Raw genomic sequence first — 21,444 nt, 5'->3', positions numbered from 1 at the left:
ATTCGTTCGTGCTGCTTTTGATTCCGTTCCTGTTTGTTTGTTTTGAGTTCCGCACGGATTTGTTCGTTAGCGTCACTTCATCGCGTGTTTTATAATGCGTATGATGTCATTGTTAGTTTCTGACCTCTCGTATGTCTAACAGATGACCGATGGTTAACTTTACAACAAGGTTTCATTAGTTAACAATGAAAAATACTTCTAAAGCTTTTATCAATTTCAGTTAATGTTAATTTTGTACGTTTATAAGAATAGATTACAGGTTATTGTGCTCAAAATTTTGAGTATTCTGGATTTTTTGAAAAACCAAAGTAGTTTTTGACCCGATCAGAACCAAACCAGCGCAGCGAGATTCTCTGGAGTCTGATTGTCAATAGTTATCAAAAAAAGTAGTTGAAATTTTGATTCAGGGTCCCTAAGGGCCGCCAAAACATTCAAAGTGGGCGGAGCCACTTGTACTAAAATGGCGGAACGGAATGAACGGAATGAGATATTTTCACCAAACTTGGTACACATGTGTATGGTCTCAGTCTGTGGTCGTGTGCAAAAGGATGCGGCGACTGGCCATTTGGTGGCGCTATAACATGGGGAAAAAAATGAAAATGGCTATAACTACTTTACCATTAGTCCGATTGATTTGAAAATTGGCATGCAGTGTCTTTGTCCGAGGTGCCATGATTGTCTATGAGGACACTGACGTATCTCAAAAAACATGGCCACCATCAGCCAATGAAGTTTGAGCAGCTATGTTTTTCATCATGAAAAATGCATAAAAATACAATTTTCAAGATTTGGTGTTTTATATGTGAAATATATATTTATCAGAATCAAAGCCATAAATCTAAACAAGTTATGTTCCAAATTTGAGGCTGATATCTCAAAAAATGAGCTTTCAGTAAGATTTAGTTTGGGCGCAGTATTTTTGATCATTTTTGATCGTGAACAATACAAGTGTGACTATTTTTTTGCAGAACCATTTAACCTTTTCGAATCATGTCCATGATTTTTTTTTTTTTTTTTCATATAGCAAGTGCAAAAACCTTTACCAAGTTTCGTACCATTCCAGTGAAGCAAAAAATCAAATAAAAAACGTAAAGTTTTCAAGTCAAAAATGACAGAAGAGCATCAAAGGGTTGAACTAAATGAAATTGAGAAATGGCAACTAACTGAAATAAAACAAGTTTTTGTCCTGGTATCAGTTTACAATAAGCTCTCATTTGTTAATATTATGGATTAACGAACATGAACTAACAATCAACAATACGATTACATTAACAACTTTTCTTAATGTTAGTTAATAAGATGTTCATGTTAGTGCATTAACCAATGCTAACAGATGCTTAAAATGCTGAGATCAACATGAACTAAGATTAATACAAAATTATGTAATTGACATTTTTATGGTTTTAGTTTTAGTTAACAATAATAACCCTGGTATGTTTTGGATTCATTATTATTTGCATGTTGCGAGACGTTTGCATTCCTGACTGGTTTAAACTCACAGTATCTCATGCTTGCAGAGTTTCATTTGGACTTTTTTCTCGTTTACTCGTCCGTCAGGTCATGCATTTAGCTTCAACGCAGTATTACAGCAGAAGAGAGTTTGACGTGCTGATTTTTGCTTTAGAAATGTAATTGAGGAAGTTGTTTTAGCATACCAGAGTACATTTCAGGTTCATGCTTGAGTTTTCATCAGTGTTGAGAGAGCAACAGACGGACAGAGATGGGAAAGGCATCAGGCGTCCCGCTGTGTTTGTTTGTGTAAGATGATGCAGGAATGTGAATCCAGATCATTCATTCCTTCAGCTGTGGTGAATATCTGTGTTAAAATGATAGTTCACCCAAAAAATGAAAATGATCCCATGATTTACTCACCCTCAAGCCATCCTAGATGTATATGACTTTCTTTCAGACGAACACAATCGGAGAATTATTACACTCTAAAATATCTTGGATTATTTTTTCTACCCAAGTCCGGGGTTGAGCCTATTGGGATTTTTTGGGATTATTTTTCCAGTGTTTGGGTAGTTTTTGTGTTACCCAGATCCCGGGTCAGATGTAACAACCCGGCGTTTGGGTAGTTTTTGTGTTACCCTGATCCCGGGTCAGACGTGACAACCCAGCGTTTGGGTAGTTTTTGTGTTACCCTGATCCCGGGTCAGACGTGACAACCCAGCGTTTGGGTAGTTTTTGTATTACCCTGATCCCGGGTCAGACGTGACAACCCAGCGTTTGGGTAGTTTTTGTGTTACCCTGATCCCGGGTCAGGCGTAACAACCCGGCGTTTGGGTAGTTTTTGTGTTACCCAGATCCCGGGTCAGACGTAACAACCCAGCATTTGGGTAGTTTTTGTGTTACCCAGATCCCGGGTCAGACGTAACAACCCAGCGTTTGGGTAGTTTTTGTGTTATCCTGATCCCGGGTCAGACGTGACAACCCAGCGTTTGGGTAGTTTTTGTATTACCCTGATCCCGGGTCAGACGTGACAACCCAGCGTTTGGGTAGTTTTTGTGTTACCCTGATCCCGGGTCAGACGTGACAACCCAGCGTTTGGGTAGTTTTTGTGTTACCCTGATCCCGGGTCAGACGTGACAACCCAGCGTTTGGGTAGTTTTTGTATTACCCTGATCCTGGGTCAGACGTGACAACCCAGCGTTTGGGTAGTTTTTGTGTTACCCTGATCCCGGGTCAGGCGTAACAACCCGGCGTTTGGGTAGTTTTTGTGTTACCCAGATCCCGGGTCAGACGTAACAACCCAGCATTTGGGTAGTTTTTGTGTTACCCAGATCCCGGGTCAGACGTAACAACCCAGCGTTTGGGTAGTTTTTGTGTTACCCTGATCCCGGGTCATGCGTGATAACCCAGTGTACACTATGAATCAGTAGTCTTGTGTCTGGCATCAGCTCTTCAGATCTGTGTTTGTGAGTTTATAGTCAGTAGATGATCAGTAGTATTGAGGGAATATCACACTCTTTCAGGCGATTGTTGTTGTCGCTCTGAGATCAGCAGGAATGTGCAGCACATGGTACTGATGAAGGAAACTCAATGTCTGTGTGTTATTATCTGAAGAATATCAACTATCTGAGGTATGTGATGTGTTCCAGATGTGTGTGTGTGTGTGTCTCTGTGTGTGGTATTGTGTGTGTGTGTGTGTCTCGTTAATTCCAGTGGTGTTGTAAATAATGTTTGAAACTCATCATCGAGTGGTCAGTCTGTGTAGTAGGGATGTTGTCGTGCCGTTTTAGTAGTCGACAAGGAAATGATACTTAGACACTCCGTTATTAAAAAATAAAAAATAAATATTAACATATTAAATGGAAACCATGGCACATACATATGGTCTTTATAGTTTTTTTTTTTTTTTTTTGGAAAAAAAAATTAATGATAGTAAATATTTTTTTAAATGTTTTTTATTTAATTTTTTTATAATATAATTATTTTGTTTATATATTTATTTATTTATTTAAATTGATTGCTTCCGTTTTATAGATATATTAAATAAATAAATATTAGTATTAATTTTTTTATAGTTTGAATGCTTTGGTTAATTTGCTGTTATCACAAATATGTGACGTTTATTTATATTTATATTTCAGAATTGATTTAATTTTGAGTAATTTGGCCTTCCATATTGCTTCAAGTTTTTTTTTAATACTTTATTTGCTATGATTATCACACACACACACACACACACACACACACATTAATTGGAAGGGAACTTTTATTGATTGCCATTTTATTGTATTATTTTTGCTCTGTGGTTCAGACGAAGCTTCACCCGTCCTGCAGCGTTTGTGCTTGTTGTACGTTTGATCACACTTTAGTCGTCCAATCAGCTCTGGAGTTCTGCGGTTTAACACTCAGGTTCAGCAGTTTGTTTAAATCTGTCTGTAAGTGTGAGTAATGCTGATGCTGGATCAGGTGTTTACAGACACACACTTTCTCTCATGGTCTCCTCATCTGTTTTCCTCTCCGTCCGGTTCCACGCGGCTGGTGCGGGTGAGAGGTGAACGTCCTGACGGAGGTGTGTCTGTGAACGGGGCATTAGTGGAGGGATGCCTGTGCTTTTCCCATCAGTGTCTGGGATCAGTGTTTCCATGACGGAGTGTGTCTGGATCTATGTGCTGCAGGAAGAGACTCGTGTGGAGCAGCGCTGATACAGACGAGCTCCTGACGGACATGTGGAACACACACATCGATCACACCATCTGTGTGTGTGTTTGTGTGTGTGTGCATGCGAATGTGTGTGTGAGAGAGAGAGAGAGTGCGTGTGTGTGTGTGTGTGTGTGTGTGTGTGTGTGTGTGTGGTTTGGTCTTTCAGCCCTCCTCTGATTTTACTCCCAGAGGCTTTGAGAATCAGTTCGGCTGAATCGTTTAAAAGAACCAATTCCAAAGAACAACTGAACTAATGCACATGTGCTGAAGAGTTCATGAATCACAAGATCAGACACATCTGGAGGAAACACTGCCCATATAAGGCTCGTATCCGACAGGTTGACGCTAAAATTAGACGCTTCTCGCAGGGATGAACCTGCGTGTGTGACTCCAGATAAACAGACGAGGTCCAGGCCTGAAGATGACCTCATGTAGTCGAGGTTCGTTATCATCTGTGAGCTCTGCAGGCTGTTTCAATCAAATTGCATCCAAAAAAAAAGAAAAGGGAAAAAAAAAGTGGGTTTGTGGGAAACCCCTTCTTTAGTATTTATGGAAAACTCCATGTCAACTTTTACTTTCTCATATCTCTCTCTCACACACACATTCCACGTTTTCTGTGGTCTGTTGTTCATTTTCTTATTCTTTTTTCATACAAGCTTTTCATATTTCGGTGGAGACTCCCCTCCGGGACAGGAGCCAGAACATTCTTCGGAAAAAACATTCGTTCCCGGGCCGGAGCGCCGGAGCTGCTCCTCTCCACACAATGAGCGTTGTGTTCCCTGAGCGTCCACGGCTGAAATCAGAGACCGCAGATGAGATGTTTTGTCTGTCTCAGATGGTCCGTTTGTTTCTGCTCAGCGTTTTGTGGTCCGTTTAGTGTTGATTATAAACTGACCACATCATCTGAGCAGTGTTATTTTAGCATCACTGGTGTACTGTTATTGTTTTTGTTAATATTTTGAACTGGAATTTATTTTTCACTTTGATTGTAGTTAAAGTTTCAGTCATTTTTCCATTAGTAAGTTTTAGGCAGGTGGAGCTGGGGAGGTGGAGGGGCAAACACTGAACCAGACTTAAATCTCATTGGCTGCAGGATGAGCAGAGGCCAATCAGCTTGTGCCATGTGGTTATGATGTCATTGCCCTGTTTATAGCTGGTATTAAGATGCATTTTGGTCGATCGGATCACAAGTGGACGACACTAAATACAGGTGTAAACGGGGGCTAAAACGTTTTGAGCTTGTCCAGTCGAAGTAGTCGATAACACATTTGACTGGATTGTTTTTGTAGTGTAGACGCTCATGTGACCGAACAGCCACTAAAGACCGCCCACTCTTTATCTACTAACCTAACGTGTGATACGTCTCCCGGCACATTTATATGTAAATTGCGCGAGCTTCCATTAGGACAAAAGAGACGGATTGAAACTGATCAAAACCGGATTAAAACCGATCAGTCTGCGCCCTCTAGAGTTTCATGACTGAACTAGAGATTTTACACTCTAAAAAATGTTGGGTTAAAAACAACCCAAGTTGGGTTAAATATGGACAAAGCCAGCGATTGAATTGTTTTAACCCAGCAGTTGGGTTAAATGTTTGACTCAACCTGCTGGGTAGTTTTATTTAACTCAACTATTGATTGACTGTATTGCTTTCTTAAAATTAACCCAAAGTATGTTGGAAATTAACATTTATTAATATGTTTAATGAATAATAATTAAACAATAAACATTTATTAAATTGCTTATTAATAAATGTTCACCTTTTGATTATTATTGTTGCCTCTAGTAATTATGTGTCTGATTTTTAATTTCCAACATATTTTGGATTCATTTTAAGCCAGACATATAGGCTTTAGGCTGGGCAAACATTTAACCCAACCGCTGGGTTAAAACAACCTAACCTCTGGGTTTGTCCATATTTAACCCAACAATATATATATATACTAAAAAAAATTACAAATTAAAATTTACAAAATTTAAATTTGAGTATACATACTAAATAGAGATGAAATGAAATTGCAAAACACAACAAAATTACTAAAACTTTTTAAAAATAAAAATGGTAAATATAAAAATAAAAAATTATTCAAAATATCAGTGAAATCTGTAATAGTATCTCAGTGGTACTAAAATAACACTATATAGTTGTTATTCATTAGTTTTAGTTTATTTATGCTTAAAAATAACAAGGCAGTTTTAAATGTATGTATAAAGACCAAATTAATGCTGTGATAAATATATATTATAAATATGTATGAAATATTACTTGAAGTATTTTGTAATATTTAATAAAATACTTAATAATTACTATAAAATATTTATTTTCTATTATATTATGTTTTTTCTGTACTATTAGATGTATTATTTATTTAAATATTTTTATTATTATTTTAATATTTTTTATTTATAGCAATCAAATTATTTATTCAGTTTAATCTTGTTTTTATTATTTATTTATTTATTTCTTTTACTTTTTTTGTTGCTCTGTTTTTCTCCCTTGACAAATACATAGGGTCCAAAAATAGTCTAATATTTTGCTCAAAAATGTAAATTGATCTTCATGCCCTTTATTTAAAGTAGATGTCGTTTGTTTTATTTACATCAGATGTCGTTCATTTTTATATTGCGATCCAAATAATGTTTTTTAGCTCAGGGTTTCTAATGTATTTATTCCTTAAAGCCGTTTTTACTGTCTCTAGGTGATAGGTGTTGTTTTATTTTGGACACTGATTGCACACACACTCGTCCACTGAGTCATGTGACTTACCGTGTGTCATGTGATAAATGAGCTTGATTAAGCAAAAGGGAGTGTGAGGCTTTGACTCTCTGTTCATCAGAAATTCACCTCAGATTCTTGAAGCGTTCGTCACAGAGGGATGGAAACCGAAGCCACGAGTTTCATGCCAAACACACACACTTATTCTGTCTTAATAGACGTGATAGAAACTAGAGTAAATGTATGTTCACAGGACTTCACTGTGCAGATGTGAAGGTGTTCTTGGTGGGTTTTACCATGTTTGTATGCAGTTTCTGACATTATAAGTGGACCTCAAGGAACATTATAAAGTAAATAAAATGCAGTTCATGACCCCTTCAATCCATAAAATGATGGGAAACCTATAACTGGTTTCCCATCATAAACCTATAAACCTATAAACTATAAGGTTGTATATTTGAAGCAGTAAATGATGGGCATTTTTCATGACCTTTGACCCCGAATCCCAACCTCAAAACTTTCCGTCCATCAATTGTGTCTCTTCAGGCAGAAACGGTCCTGGATCCCTGTGTTTATTTATCAGAACTGTGTGTGTGTGTGTGTTTAAAGCGCTTCATTTCCTCTGTCTGCGTCAGTGAGATGGAGAGGTGCGATAAAATGACCCCAACCCTCATACACACACACACACGCGCGCGCTGGACGTGAGCCGGATCGAACCCCTGTCCAGCAGCCAGCGGCGTGTTTGTTGAGTCTCAGTTGTTTAAAACACATTCCTGCGAGATCTTGCTTAATATTTATTGCTGATCGCTCACACGCTCGGTGTGGGTCCGCGTCCCAGAGCGCGGCTTGGGTTTTGTTTGTCTCCGGGGGTTTTCCGAGGTGTCTGGGAGGAATGTTGTGTTTGTGTTCGTTCTTTATATGTGTGTGTGTTTCTACAAGCTCTTGTAATCTCTTCTGGCGCTCACCTGCGACGGCAGCCAATCAGGACGGACCGTGTGTTATTCGGGGCTTATAAAACCTTGATCGGAATACATTTCTCTGTCGTGTTACAGCTTTATTGGTTGACACATTGTTTGCTGACGGAATTCTGGGAAATGGAATGTTTAATGGCTCATTTTGGAACGTTATGTACCTGTTTGCATGGAAACAGAGCCGTTCACTTGAGTTTGCTCTTTGGAATCTGCTGACTTGGTTTGAATTTAATTCCCTAGGTAATTTGGTGAGAAATGTGTGGAATTTATTCCTATAAAGCCTACACTCTAAAAAATGCTGGGTTAAAAATAACCCAAGTTGGGTTAAATATGGACAAACCCAGCGGTTGGGTTAAATGTTTGACCAAACTTGCGGGATAGTTTTATTTAACCCAGCTACTGTTTAAAAATGACTATACTGCTCACTTAAAATGAACCCAATATAGACCTTATGCTCCAGAGAAACAAGCGCCGCCATCTTTATAAAATTGTCTTTGAACTTCCATTTTTGCGGTAGCTCTGTACATGTTTCTATGGCATTTCAGATGTCTTAACAAATGTCAGTAGACCGAGAAGATTTTAAAACGAGCAGTTCATTCATAAATACGTAAAATCGCTGTGGAAATATAAACCGGAAGTCAAAAGACGACGAGCGCAGCGCTGAAAAGGGGCGGAGCTACATACGGTCTATAGGTTGGAAATTAACATTTATTAATACGTTTAATAAATAATATCTAGATGAAGTTTGTAGACAAACTTTAAGTTGGCTTGGGATGGATGGAGGGATGGATGGATGGATGGATGGATGGGTGAGTGAAGATGGATGGATGGAGGATAGATGGATGGGTGGATGGAGGATGGGTGAGTGAAGATGGATGGATGGAGGATAGATGGATGGGTGGATGGGTGGATGGATGGATGGATGGGTGAGTGAAGATGGATGGATGGAGGATGGATGGGTGGATGGAGGATGGGTGAGTGAAGATGGATGGATGGAGGATAGATGGATGGGTGGATGGAGGATGGGTGAGTGAAGATGGATGGATGGAGGATAGATGGATGGGTGGATGGGTGGATGGATGGATGGATGGATGGAGGACAGATGGATGGATAGGTGAGTGAAGATGGATGGGTGAGTGAAGATGGATGGATGGAGGACAGATGGATGGATGGATGGGTGAGTGAAGATGGATGGATGGAGAATAGATAGATGGATGGGTGGATGGAGGATGGGTGAGTGAAGATGGATGGATGGAGGATAGATGGATGGGTGGATGGAGGATGGGTGAGTGAAGATGGATGGATGGAGGATAGATGGATGGGTGGATGGGTGGATGGATGGATGGATGGGTGAGTGAAGATGGATGGATGGAGGATAGATGGATGGGTGGATGGAGGATGGGTGAGTGAAGATGGATGGATGGAGGATAGATGGATGGGTGGATGGAGGATGGGTGAGTGAAGATGGATGGATGGAGGATAGATGGATAAGTGGATGGATGGATGGATGGATGGATGGAGGACAGATGGATGGATAGGTGAGTGAAGATGGATGGGTGAGTGAAGATGGATGGATGGAGGACAGATGGATGGATGGATGGGTGAGTGAAGATGGATGGATGGAGAATAGATAGATGGATGGGTGAGTGAAGATGGATGGATGGAGGATAGATGGATGGATGGAGGACAGATGGATGGATGGATGGATGGATGAGTGGGTAGGTGAAGATGGATGGATTGGTGGATGGATGGATGGAGGATGGATAGATTGGATGGGTGGGTGGATGGATGGGTGGGTGAGTGAAGATGGATGGATGGAGAATAGATAGATGGATGGGTGAGTGAAGATGGATGGGTGAGTGAAAATGGATGGATGGAGGATAGATGGATGGATGGATGAGTGGGTAGGTGAAGATGGATGGATTGGTGGGTGGATGGATGGAGGATGGATGGAGGATGGATGGATGGGTGGGTGGGTGGGTGAGTGAAGATGGATGGATGGGAGGATGGATGGATGGAGGACAGATGGATGGGTGGGTGGAGGATGGATGGATGGGGGATGGATTGGTGGGTGAGTGAAGATGAATGGATTGGTGGGTGGATGGATGGAGGATGGTTGGATGGATGGAGGATGAATGGGTGGGTGGGTGGGTGGGAGGGTGAGTGAAGATGGATGGAGGACGGACGGACGGACGGACGGATGGATGGATGGGTGGATGGATGGGAGGATGGATGGATGGAGTACAGATGGATGGATGGATGGATGGATGGAGGATAGATGGATGGGTGGGTGGAGGATGGATGGATGGGTGGATGGAGGGATGGATGGAGGATGGATGGGTGGGTGGAGGGATGGATGGAGGATGGATAGGTGGATGGAGGGATGGGTGGGTGGGTGGATGAGTGGATGGTTAGATGGAGGATGGGTGGGTGGGTGGGTGAAGATGGATGGATGGAGGACGGATGGAAATAGTTCATAGAATGGCAGTTTAATTGAGTCTGATGGGATTCTGGCAGTTTAAATTTGAATTTTGTCAGTTGGAGTTTGAACAGTCTTCGCTCATCTGAACATTCCGTCAATGAAAGTCTGTGGGATTTTTCCGATTTTTAAAGAAAAAACCGTCAGCCGGATTAGTCTGAAATGATATAATAAATATAAAATTATATATAATATTATATAGATATAATTATTAATAAATGTTCACCTTTTGATTATTTTTGTTGCTTCAAGTAATAATGTCTGAATTTTGGAGTTTGTCCATTTTCAACCCAACTTGGGTTGTTTTTTTACCCAGCATTTTTTAGTGTACTGCATACATGAATTTCTAAGACCTCTAAATGATCAACATGAGCAGAAAAAAGCTGTCGCACACAATCTGCTACACGCCTTCTGTCGTCTGACTGATAGTTTAGACTCCATTACCAATAAAAAGCTCTTTCAGTGTAATTGTACGAACTTCAGCTCATCACGTTCTTCAGAAAATGTGAAAGTCTGCTTTAGTTGCTCTGTGAGAGTCTCTAAAATGCCTGGAATTGTTGTCCGTAGGCAGATGGCCAGCGGGAGTATTTGGTGATAGAGGAGCTTTCACGGTTCATGTGTTCGTTCAGGCTTTTGTCTCTTTGTGCTCGGGAAAAAAAACTGTGGCGATTCCGGTAAAAGAGGAGAGATAATAGTAAATGTGAGCGTCTCTGCAGGAATTCCTGGGTCTGTAATGAAGTCCATTCCTCTGAGCTGTTGAAGGTGAACAAAGCTTCTCTGCGGAGCGAGAGACGGACACCGAATCCCTGCCACGACTGACCCGCAGCTGCGGCCTCTAATGGCTCAGCCGAACCCGAAACCGCCCGAGAGACCGCCGCGGGCACGGGCACGGAGAAATGTGCCCCCCGGGAGAGCGGCTCTTGGTGGGAATGAGGGACGTCGGTCTGGGGGGTCCGTCTGCATTCAAAAGACGCTGAATTCCATGCCAACTTCCAAATTTTGGCATTCCGTCTTTTCCTTGAGCTCCTGGGATGAGGACAGGAACACTGGATCTGTGCTGGCTGGGTCTGAGGGGTTGCTAGGGTGTTCTGGGTGGTTGCCAGGGTGTTCTGGGTGGTTGCTAAGACATTTTTGAGGAATTATTCATGTCTGGAATATTGTGCTTCACTCATAAATTAATCATTTCTTGAGCTGAATGTGTGTCAGGTTGTTTGAAGGTGTTCTGCAGTCCTGGATTGTGAATCTGGTGAGCGTGACGTGAACGCCGGAGGAATTCCCTCAGCGAGACTTCTTTTAAACACGTCAAACACGCCTCATTAAGTTCAGCAGCTGCGGTCAAACTTCAGTCATATTAAATCAGAAGCAAAGCATAAACACGTCGTCTGCTTCAGAAGCTGTTCTCTGTTCATCTGATGCTTACAGATTTTTAGATGTTTATTTTTCATTTAATATATTTTATATTCTTTTTTATTTTTATTTATTATAAATAGTGCTGTCAAATAGATTAATTGCATCTAACAAACGTTTCTGTATAATATATAAATATATATATATATATACATACAGACATATGTTATATATTTATAAACTTTTATATTAGATGCAATTAATTGTGATTAATCAGTTTGACAGCACTAATTATTATTTATTTATTTATTTATTCTTTCTGACTTCATATTTTGGTCTGATTTTATCTTGTATTTTTTATAGAATTTTTTTTAAGAATTTTTATATTCTTTTATTTTCAGTATTATAAATTGTTTTATTTATTTATTTTTTATTACTGTACTTTATTCTTTTTGACAACAACTTTTCATCAGATTATATATATTTATATATATTTATAAATTTAATATTATAAATTATTCTTTGTTTTTTGTTCATTTTATTATTTTTGACCACCTTTTAGGGTGAATTTTTCTTCTTTTATTATTATTTTTTTTTAAATAATTGTTTTTATATTTTTATTTTTAGTATTATAATTTTTCTTTATTTTTTATTCTTTTTGACTTCAACAAAGTCAATATTATCTTGTTTATATGTTTTTTTATATTTTATTTTTTAGTATTATATATTGTTTTAGTTTGTTTTTACTTTGTATTTTACTTTATTCTTTTTGATTTTGAACTCAAAAAGAATAAAATAAAATAAAAAATGATTTATATATATATATATATATATAATTTTTTTTTTTTTTTTTTTTTTTTTTAATCTCACCTTTTGGTGTGAATCTGTTTTCAGTTCATTTGATATTTTCTTAAGTTTTTCCGTAAAAAAGGCCCTCGTCCGTAACTGTAGTCCTGAGGTGTTGATGGTCCGAGAGTTTGTGTTCTGCTGGAATCTCTGATCCGTGCGTCTGCGTCTGCGCTCCTCCGTGACGTCAGACTCCGCAGATCCAGTTCCTGCAGTGATCCGATAAAGCTTATCTGAGCTCTCCTTCTCTTCGCCAATGAAATTTACATTCCAGCGCGCTGATAACTCCTTTCTTTTTATTCGATGCAGGTCTGTCTCTCTTCTGCAGCAGGTTTTACGTTCCCTGATTGCTGGTGGACAAAATGGTCTCCCCACCTTCTTCAAGACCCCTCACTTATTCTTCACTGTAATCGTATCATTTACACCCAGAAGAGCCATTGAGTTTTTCTGACATGGATCGCAGTGAGCGTTTTTGACGGTGACCGGCACTATGATGTGGTCTAGTCTGTACCGTAGGCCATTTATTCAAGACTGTACATGAGACACTGTATCCGGTGAGAGCCGGTTTCCATCACAGCTCTGTGCGCTCATGCGCAGGGGAATGGCAGGAATGTGGCAGGTATCTCATCCCACTCTCAGAGGGATAATGGCCAGCGCTGATCCATGCGGGACGGCTCGAGCGCGTCAGGACAAAATGAGAGGCGGGTGAGGTGGACACACCGTCAAGACCACCTGAACCGAGACCAGCATTCCTCAAATTCTTCTAAAACATCCACATTTACTGCCTGAGAAATGTCTTATATTTAATCATTACATACAGTTAGAATAAAAGACACTTTATAGAGCTGTTACCGATCAAATGAAGCTACAATTACAACTAAAAATAACATTTTGGAAAAATAAAATGTTACTTTTAAATATGAAACTAAAACCGACAGATCGCTTACGGAGTGAGTCGTTGAATCGTTTACTCGACCGTTTTGTTCCATCAGTAATGAAACACTGCTGTGGATTTGTTTGTTTGGAACTGTTTCTGTCGCCAAAATAGAGAAAAAAAACTTGTGCTTAGAATTGTGTCTAAAATGTGAGTCAATTAATATGAACTTCTTCAGATCAGCGTGTCGTTGAATGTGTTCGTCAGACTGTGGAAGTAAATTAGTCACTTCATATTGACGTAGTTTGTGACGTCTGTCAGAGAGAGAGAGACGTGAGAAGACAAACATGCCATCATGCCTGTGATCACAGTGTGGCCAGGGGTTACATCTGACCTTTGACCTCTGACATTTGGCCTTTTTTTTTTTTTTTTTTTTTTGAGAGGATGTTGTTGTGGTGGTGATGTGTGTTGACAGACGGACTGTCAGTGGATCATCATACACACAACTGACAGAACAGAGATTCATTAAAAGCATTTATATATATATATCTCCTTTTTTGTCCTTTTTTTTGTTGTACAGCATCGATAAACTAATTGAAAGAGACATGAAGTTATATTAGAGCAAAACACACTTTATAAACAGCACTACTAGTGATGCAACAAATCTAGTTATGTTACATTTGCTCTGTTTGTTGGGTGTTTGCTGTGTGTCTTTATTACTTAAGTGAGGTGATGGTTGCCGTGGCGACATACCTGGATGACCTCATGCTTGGCGACAGCAGTGAGGGGAAGCGGAGTCCACAGTGACCTCACCGCTAGATATCGGTGTGGAAACACTGATTCATCCTTTAAAAAAAAAACAGAACCTTGGTCACAGACCCCCGAGAACTGCTAAAACAACCCGTAAAACACACACACACACACACACACACACTCACTCACACACACTCACGCAGACACACACTCACAAACACACTCACACACACACTCTCACACACCTTCACACCTCTGTCCTCTGACGGATGGCGTTCCTCTTCTCCCTGCAGGTCACTTCCTCTTCATCTTTTCTCCTCATAAAAGTTTTACATGTTTCCTTCAGCATGACATCACCCCCTGGCCCCTCGTGCTGATGTCATCGACGGGTTTTGGCAGTGTCCGAAATTAACTTTTTCTTTATGGGCCGATTTTCACCTCCGGGATTGGATTAACAGGAGCGTTTTTACTTTAATGAGGGCAGAGTTCAGTTTGATTTTTACATGTTTGATGTTGTCACTTTTTTTTGACTATTAGTCAAGGGAAGCGACTCAGATTGTTATTTCGAGTTCATTTCCATTTGTATGTGACGGAAAGTGGCGATGTCCATGTAAGAGTTGTTTACTGAGTAATCAGTCCATTTCTAACAGTGTGACATGCTTGTGTACATTTGTGGACAGTGCTGGGGAAATGTGTTACCTACGCTACTTTTGCATTACTTTTCTCACATTAATCAGTTAATACATGGGAAAAACTTTCGTTACTTGTTTGAAAAAGTAACTTTGTTGTAAATTTAAAAGTAATGCATTGTTACTTAAAAAAAGTAATCGGGGCCGGATTCACGAAACATTCTTAAGAATAAAATTCTTCTTAACTGCTAATTTCTTCTTATTTTCAAACTTAAGAAAAAAGATAAGAATATTTTGTATTCTCAAAAACTTTTCTTAAGAATTCAAATTTAAGAAGTATTCATATTCCCGAAAAGAATGTCCTTAAAAATCATCGTAAATAACTTCTTAAAGTTAGAATAACCTCCAACCTGTCTTAATTAGATGCTCAATGAATTTATTGGGTCGTTTCAAATATTAAGCATACAACATAACGCTAGCTAGCTAAACATAATACATATTACTTGTACCCTGTCTGAAATTACACTAATGATCATTTGCGTGTACCTGTATATGATGCGCTCACTCAAGCTTGTACGGAAAACGGCAAAAGACGTTAGCACGATTTACTAATTTGTTTCCTCGATTTATAAACAGTGTGCACGATTTAGCAAACTGAGGGAAAGAATTAGTAAATCATGAGCATGATTTAGCCTACTATTTTATTTTTTTTCCTGCATGTCATGTGCGGGGCTCCGTAAGCTAGAACCAGCGAGGCGGCACACACAGATACAGGACGCATTCACTCTAGAGAGAGCAAAAAAAAGACTGTGTACAAATGAATGAGAAAGAACGTTGCATCTTGAGACAGTTTGTTTTTAAATAACGATTTTAATGATCCATTAAAAACATGACAGAGTGATTAGCTCCCGTCAAACAACCACAACGAAAATAGTCTGCGCGCTCATTATGATATCTGCGGTAGCCTAATCTACAGGCGGTGACAGGCTCTGAGGTGTTTTTCATTCAGCGAGTCTTCAGCAATTACCCCCTTTCAATCAAATGAACACCTTTCATTTTCTTCTTAAGTAAAAAATTAAGATCTTGCCCTAAGTTCTTAAGAATATATTTTAGAACTTCATAAGGATTTTTCAAGAATTGCACTTAGGAACATTCTTAAGAACTTCTTAGAATTTATCTTAAGAATTTTCTTAACTTCTTTCTTAAGAAGATGTTTGTGAATCCAGCCCCTGATTACGTAACTGGAGTTTCTTGTAGTGCGTTACCCCAACACTGAATGTGAACATGACAGGTGTGCGTTTGTGTTTTTATTGGCCTCTCAGAAACTTTATACACCATTCGACTGTCACATGGGAAAATAATTGTTTAAACTTTGTTTAATTTAATATCGTAAATATCTAGAACATTTTTGTTTCTTGCGATGGCATTTGCGATGGCATCCCACTCAAATCCTTGTTAATTCTGACCCTGGTTCTTGGACGGGATTGGGAGCATGTTGTCATTCAGAGAAACTCAATCCAGATCCGGATGCTTCTCTCTCTCTCTCTCTCTCCTCCATAAACACAACTCATTTATCCACTGTGTTTCAGGGCTTATGTGACTATAAACACATTTAATTATTGCATCATGATGTTTTACCACCAACTGTCAGATAGCCGAAGGCTCTCGTCTCTGACTTGGCTTTAAAAAAATCCCTGGATGCGGCTGATGTCATATACTGTTTCTAGGGCCTTGCTGTATGGTTGAAAGAGTGTTCTGGATAGTTGCCAGGGTGTTGCTATGTGGTTGTTAAGGTTTTCTGAGTGGAATATACTTTTTGTGGGATATACTACTGTGTTTCTAGGGCGTTGCTATATGATTGAAATTGTTCTGGACAGTTGCTAGGGTGTTGCTATGTGGTTAAGGTTTTCTGAGTGGTAAATCCTTTTCTTGCTATACAGTTGTAAGGGTGTTCTGTGTAGTTTCTAAGGGGGTGCTATAAGGTTGAAAAAAGCATTCTGGGCAGTTGCCAGGGTGTTGCTACGTAAGGTGTTCTGCATGGTATATACTTTGTTCCTATGCAGTTGCTAGGGTGTTCTGGGTAGTTTCTAAGGTGTTGCTATAAGGTTGAAAAAGCATTCTGCGCAGTTGCCAGGGTGTTGCTATGTGGTTGCTAAGGTGTTCTGAGTGGTATATCATTTTCTTGCTATGCAGTTGTTAGGGTGTTCTGAGTAGTTACTATGTCCTTGCTATATGGTTGAAAGAGTGTTCTGGGCAGTTGCTAGGGAGTTGCTATGTGGTTGTTAATGTTTTCTGACTGGTATATCCTTTTCTTGCTATACAGTTGCTAGGGTTTTCTGCATAGTTTCTAGGGTGTTTCTATATGGTTGAAAAAATGTTCTGGACAGTTGCCAGGGTGTTGCTATGTGGTTGTTAAGGTTTTCTGAGTGGGATATCCTTTTCTTGCTATACAGTTGCTAGGGTGCTCTGGTTAGTTTCTAAGGTGTTCTAAGTGGTATATCATTTTCTTGCTATACAGTTGCTAGGGTTTTCTGCATAGTTTCTAGGGTGTTTCTATATGGTTGAAAAAGTGTTCTGGACAGTTGCTAGGGTGTTGCTATGTGGTTGTTGAGGTTTTCTGAGTGGGATATCCTTTTCTTGCTATACAGTTGCTAGGGTGCTCTGGTTAGTTTCTAAGGTGTTCTAAGTGGTATATCATTTTCTTGCTATGCAGTTGTTAGGGTGTTCTGAGTAGTTACTAAGTCCTTGCTATATGGTTGAAAGAGTGTTCTGGACAGTTGCTAGGGTGTTGCTATGTGGTTGTTAATGTTTTCTAAGTGGGATATACTTTGTGTGGGATATACTACTGTGTTACTAGGGCGTTGCTATATGGTTGAAAGAGTGTTCTGGGCAGTTGCTAGGGAGTTGCTATGTGGTTGTTAATGTTTTCTGACTGGTATATCCTTTTCTTGCTATACAGTTGCTAGGGTGCTCTGGGTAGTTTCTAAGGTGTTGCTGTAAGGTTGAAAAAGCATTCTGGGCAGTTGCCAGGGTGTTGCTATGTAAGGTGTTCTGAGTGGTATATCATTTTCTTGCTATACAGTTGCTAGGGTTTTCTGCATAGTTTCTAGGGTGTTTCTATATGGTTGAAAAAGTGTTCTGGACAGTTGCCAGGGTGTTGCTATGTGGTTGTTAAGGTTTTCTGAGTGGGATATCCTTTTCTTGCTATACAGTTGCTAGGGTGCTCTGGTTAGTTTCTAAGGTGTTGCTATAAGGTTGAAAAAGCATTCTGCGCAGTTGCCAGGGTGTTGCTATGTGGTTGCTAAGGTGTTCTAAGTGGTATATCATTTTCTTGCTATGCAGTTGTTAGGGTGTTCTGAGTAGTTACTAAGTCCTTGCTATATGGTTGAAAGAGTGTTCTGGACAGTTGCCAGGGTGTTGCTATGTGGTTGTTAAGGTTTTCTGAGTGGGATATACTTTGTAGCTATATAGTTCTATTGTGGTTGCTGGGGAGTTTCTAGGGGATTTTAAGTGGTTGCTATGCAGTTGCTGGGCTGTTCTGAGATGGAGTGCAACTGTGTCTTTTGTTTTGCTGGTTTTGTTTGATAAGTGTTTTTGAAAGTGTCTGCTTAATGAGTAATTGTAAATGTCTTTCTGTTCCAGACGGAGGCCATGAAAAATGCGTTGACTGAGCTCGGCCTGAATATTGTTGAGATGACCGATGAATTGGCCACACTGGACGGAGGAGATGTCCTGTTCACAGGTACCAGTTCAGCCTATAATGCCTTTGTTGAACAGAGACTCTAAAGGAAGCCACAGCCACACAGTTTTACTTTTAAACAGTTTTCCCTAAAATCCTCAGCTGTGAATCTGCTTCAGACGCTGTGGAAATGTACATTGTGTTTGCTTGGTTCCTCGGATTGAATATGGGTCACCTTTAGCGGTGGATGGAAAACTGCAGCCGTACACCTAATTGAGTCTGGAGACGTTCGACTGGAGTCGTTCCCGGCCAGAAACATTTCCTTCTGGCGTCAAGAAGCTCGTATCTCCTGTGTAAAACGTTTAGTGGCTACTGTTCTGGATTCAAGTGTCACGTTACTCTGTTCGCAGATCAGACCAGAACTATTGACGTGCAGACCTGAACTATTACACCAGAATATGTGAGAAACTGATCTCAGATCACCATTTAAATGGAACATAAAGTCATACGACTCGGAGAGAGTCTTTTTATACAGCCAAACGTTGATAAAGCTTCTCACTGGCCTTAGATCAGAAGGTTCAGTGGCACTGATGTAGAGTTGAACCAAATGAACCCAGAGAGTCATTAAGAAGCTTTAACTAACTTCTCACTGCAATTGAGTTTGGTCTCCTTTGATCAATGACGGAAAACAGATAAAATCCAAATTGTAGTCTAGACAAGCTTCAGTTAATACCTGTCAGCAGATTAGCTCCTGCCGCTTCTTCTGGAAGTGAATGTAAATGTGTGTTCTGGTGTTCAGGTAGAGAGTTCTTCGTGGGATTATCCAAGAGGACCAATCAGAGAGGAGCGGAGATCCTGGCCGACACATTTAAGGTGAGTCTATCTATCTATCTATCTATTATACTGTTCTCTACATAATCAGACTCTCAGTATTTAGTGTGGATCAGAATAAGCCCCAGCTGGGATGTTTGTTTTCAGAAAAGCTGGTTCTGCAGGCCATGGACCCCGTCAACCGCGAACTCTGATTTCTGAATGAAAATCAAAAGCTTGTTGTAAGAACAGAGCATTCTTTGTTAATGTCACAGATGCTTTTAACGTCATGATTTCGTAAGGATCTGCAAACGAGCTTGAAGATGCCTGCAGCTCCTTATCATTCACACGCTTATGGCTTATGGAAACTTTTAACCAGGCAGCTGTACAAAGTCGCCCGGGTCGCTAAAGTGAAAGCAGAGATACTTGTTGAACGTGCTCATAGTACCACTGAGAGCAGTGTTTGTAAATACATTCATACTCTCCACAGAAAGGTTCCCTTGTTCTCTCCTCAAGAATCCCTGAGCAAATTGTCTTCCCTTTCCAAAGTCTGGTGCGCTTTAGGTGTCTTTTTCCAATAAGCAAACAATTTTTTCCACTTTATTTACCAGCTGAGCTAATGCGCTAGTAGTTTATTTGGAGTACTCAATTTTTTCATTCTGTTTTTATGAGCAAATGTTTTTTCCAGTCAGAGCCAAAATGCTTTTGTGCTGATGTATCTCCCAATTGTTACAGGACTATGCTGTGTCCACGGTTCCCGTACAGGGCTGTCTCCATCTGAAGAGTTTCTGCAGCATGGCCGGACCAGATCTCATTGCAATCGGATCCAGCGAAGCTGCCCAGAAAGCCCTGAAGGTATAAACACACCTGAATGTGTCCAAAAAAACTACTTATCTAAAATTTACAGCAAGCCTGGACTGCAGTAGAGACAAAGCTTTTGATGCAGGGATGACGGTAAATGGTTGGTCAACTTTAAATTCAGATGGTTCAACTTAAAGGCACACTTATCAAAACTAGAATTAAGAGAATTAAATAATTGACAACAGGCAGTTGAAATACTGAACACTGAAGGTGTTCAGTGTTTGCTATACAGTGTTTGCTGTAATCTAGTCCTGCAGCGCTATCAGAGTTCCTCTAAACCCCTCCACCTCCTCCAGCTCCACCTGCCTAGATCTGCTACGGGATTTCTATCTGTCTATATATGCAGCAGCAGCATGTAAAATAACATGCTCACAGCAGCATGTCTGTGTGTCTTTAAGCAGTAGCAAGTCCATACTTGCTCTGCAGCAGCAATAGTCAACTGTAGCAGCAATAATTAACACTAGCAGTGGCAGCAACAATCAGCAGTAGCAAAAGCAGCAATAATTATCATCAGCAGAAATAATCATCATCAGCAGCAGCAATAATCAATAGTAGCAGAAGCAGCAGCAATAATCAACAGTAGCAGCAGCAATAATCAACAGCAGCAGCAGCAATAATCAACAGTAGCAGCAGCAATAATCAACAGCAGCAGCAGCAATAAAACCGCAGTAGCAGAAGCAGCAGCAGCAATAATCAATAGTAGCAGAAGAAATAATCAACAGTAGCAGCAGAAATAATCATCAGCAGCAGCAGCAATAATCAACAGTAGCAGCAGCAATAAAACCGCAGTAGCAGAAGCAGCAGCAGCAATAATCAGCAGCAGCAGCAATAATCAATAGTAGCAGAAGAAATAATCAACAGTAGCAGCAGCAATAATCAGCAGCAGCAGAAATAATCATCAGCAGCAGCAATAATCAGCAGCAGCAGCAGCAGATCTAGTCTGCCAAGACCAAATACTGTAACAATGCCATATTCAATAACATGCTAAAACTATTCTGAGAGCTGTCATGATTGAAATAAATCATTCATCTGATATGGCATTTATGTTTATTTAGTTTATAATTATATATATATATATATATATATATATATTTATATACAGGGAGCAAAATCTTATAAATGCATTAAACATTCCAGAGTTTGATTTTTGGCTTGATAAACACGACGAGTCCAAAAGCTTTCTCCATTTTTAATGCGCTTCATTCCTCCAGCGTCCGGATCTCCGGTCTAATGACAACGGGCTGTTCTGTGACGTTCGTTCTTGATCAGATTCGGATCAGGAGTTGGCACTGGAACTTCTGGATTTTGTGGGATCAGGACAAACATG

At 39.9% G+C, this 21,444-nt stretch overlaps 1 protein-coding gene across 6 annotated transcripts in view; it reads left to right on the top strand.

Annotated features, from left to right (window-relative positions):
- ddah1 (dimethylarginine dimethylaminohydrolase 1) overlaps positions 1-21,444 on the top strand; it is a 60,395-nt gene that overhangs the window by 30,870 nt on the left and 8,081 nt on the right. For all 6 annotated transcript variants that reach the window (XM_051881214.1, XM_051881219.1, XM_051881213.1 and 3 more), the window contains 3 exons: positions 18,410-18,509; positions 19,246-19,319; positions 19,992-20,111. In XM_051881214.1, the coding sequence (XP_051737174.1) occupies positions 18,410-18,509; positions 19,246-19,319; positions 19,992-20,111 (294 nt within the window). The remainder of the gene's footprint in view (positions 1-18,409; positions 18,510-19,245; positions 19,320-19,991; positions 20,112-21,444) is intronic.

The sequence above is a fragment of the Ctenopharyngodon idella genome, chromosome 22 (assembly GCF_019924925.1).
Source record: "Ctenopharyngodon idella isolate HZGC_01 chromosome 22, HZGC01, whole genome shotgun sequence".
Classification (NCBI taxonomy): domain Eukaryota; kingdom Metazoa; phylum Chordata; class Actinopteri; order Cypriniformes; family Xenocyprididae; genus Ctenopharyngodon; species Ctenopharyngodon idella.
The sequence above is the reverse complement of the archived record's forward strand: the minus strand, read 5'-3'. Positions and strand labels throughout refer to the sequence as shown.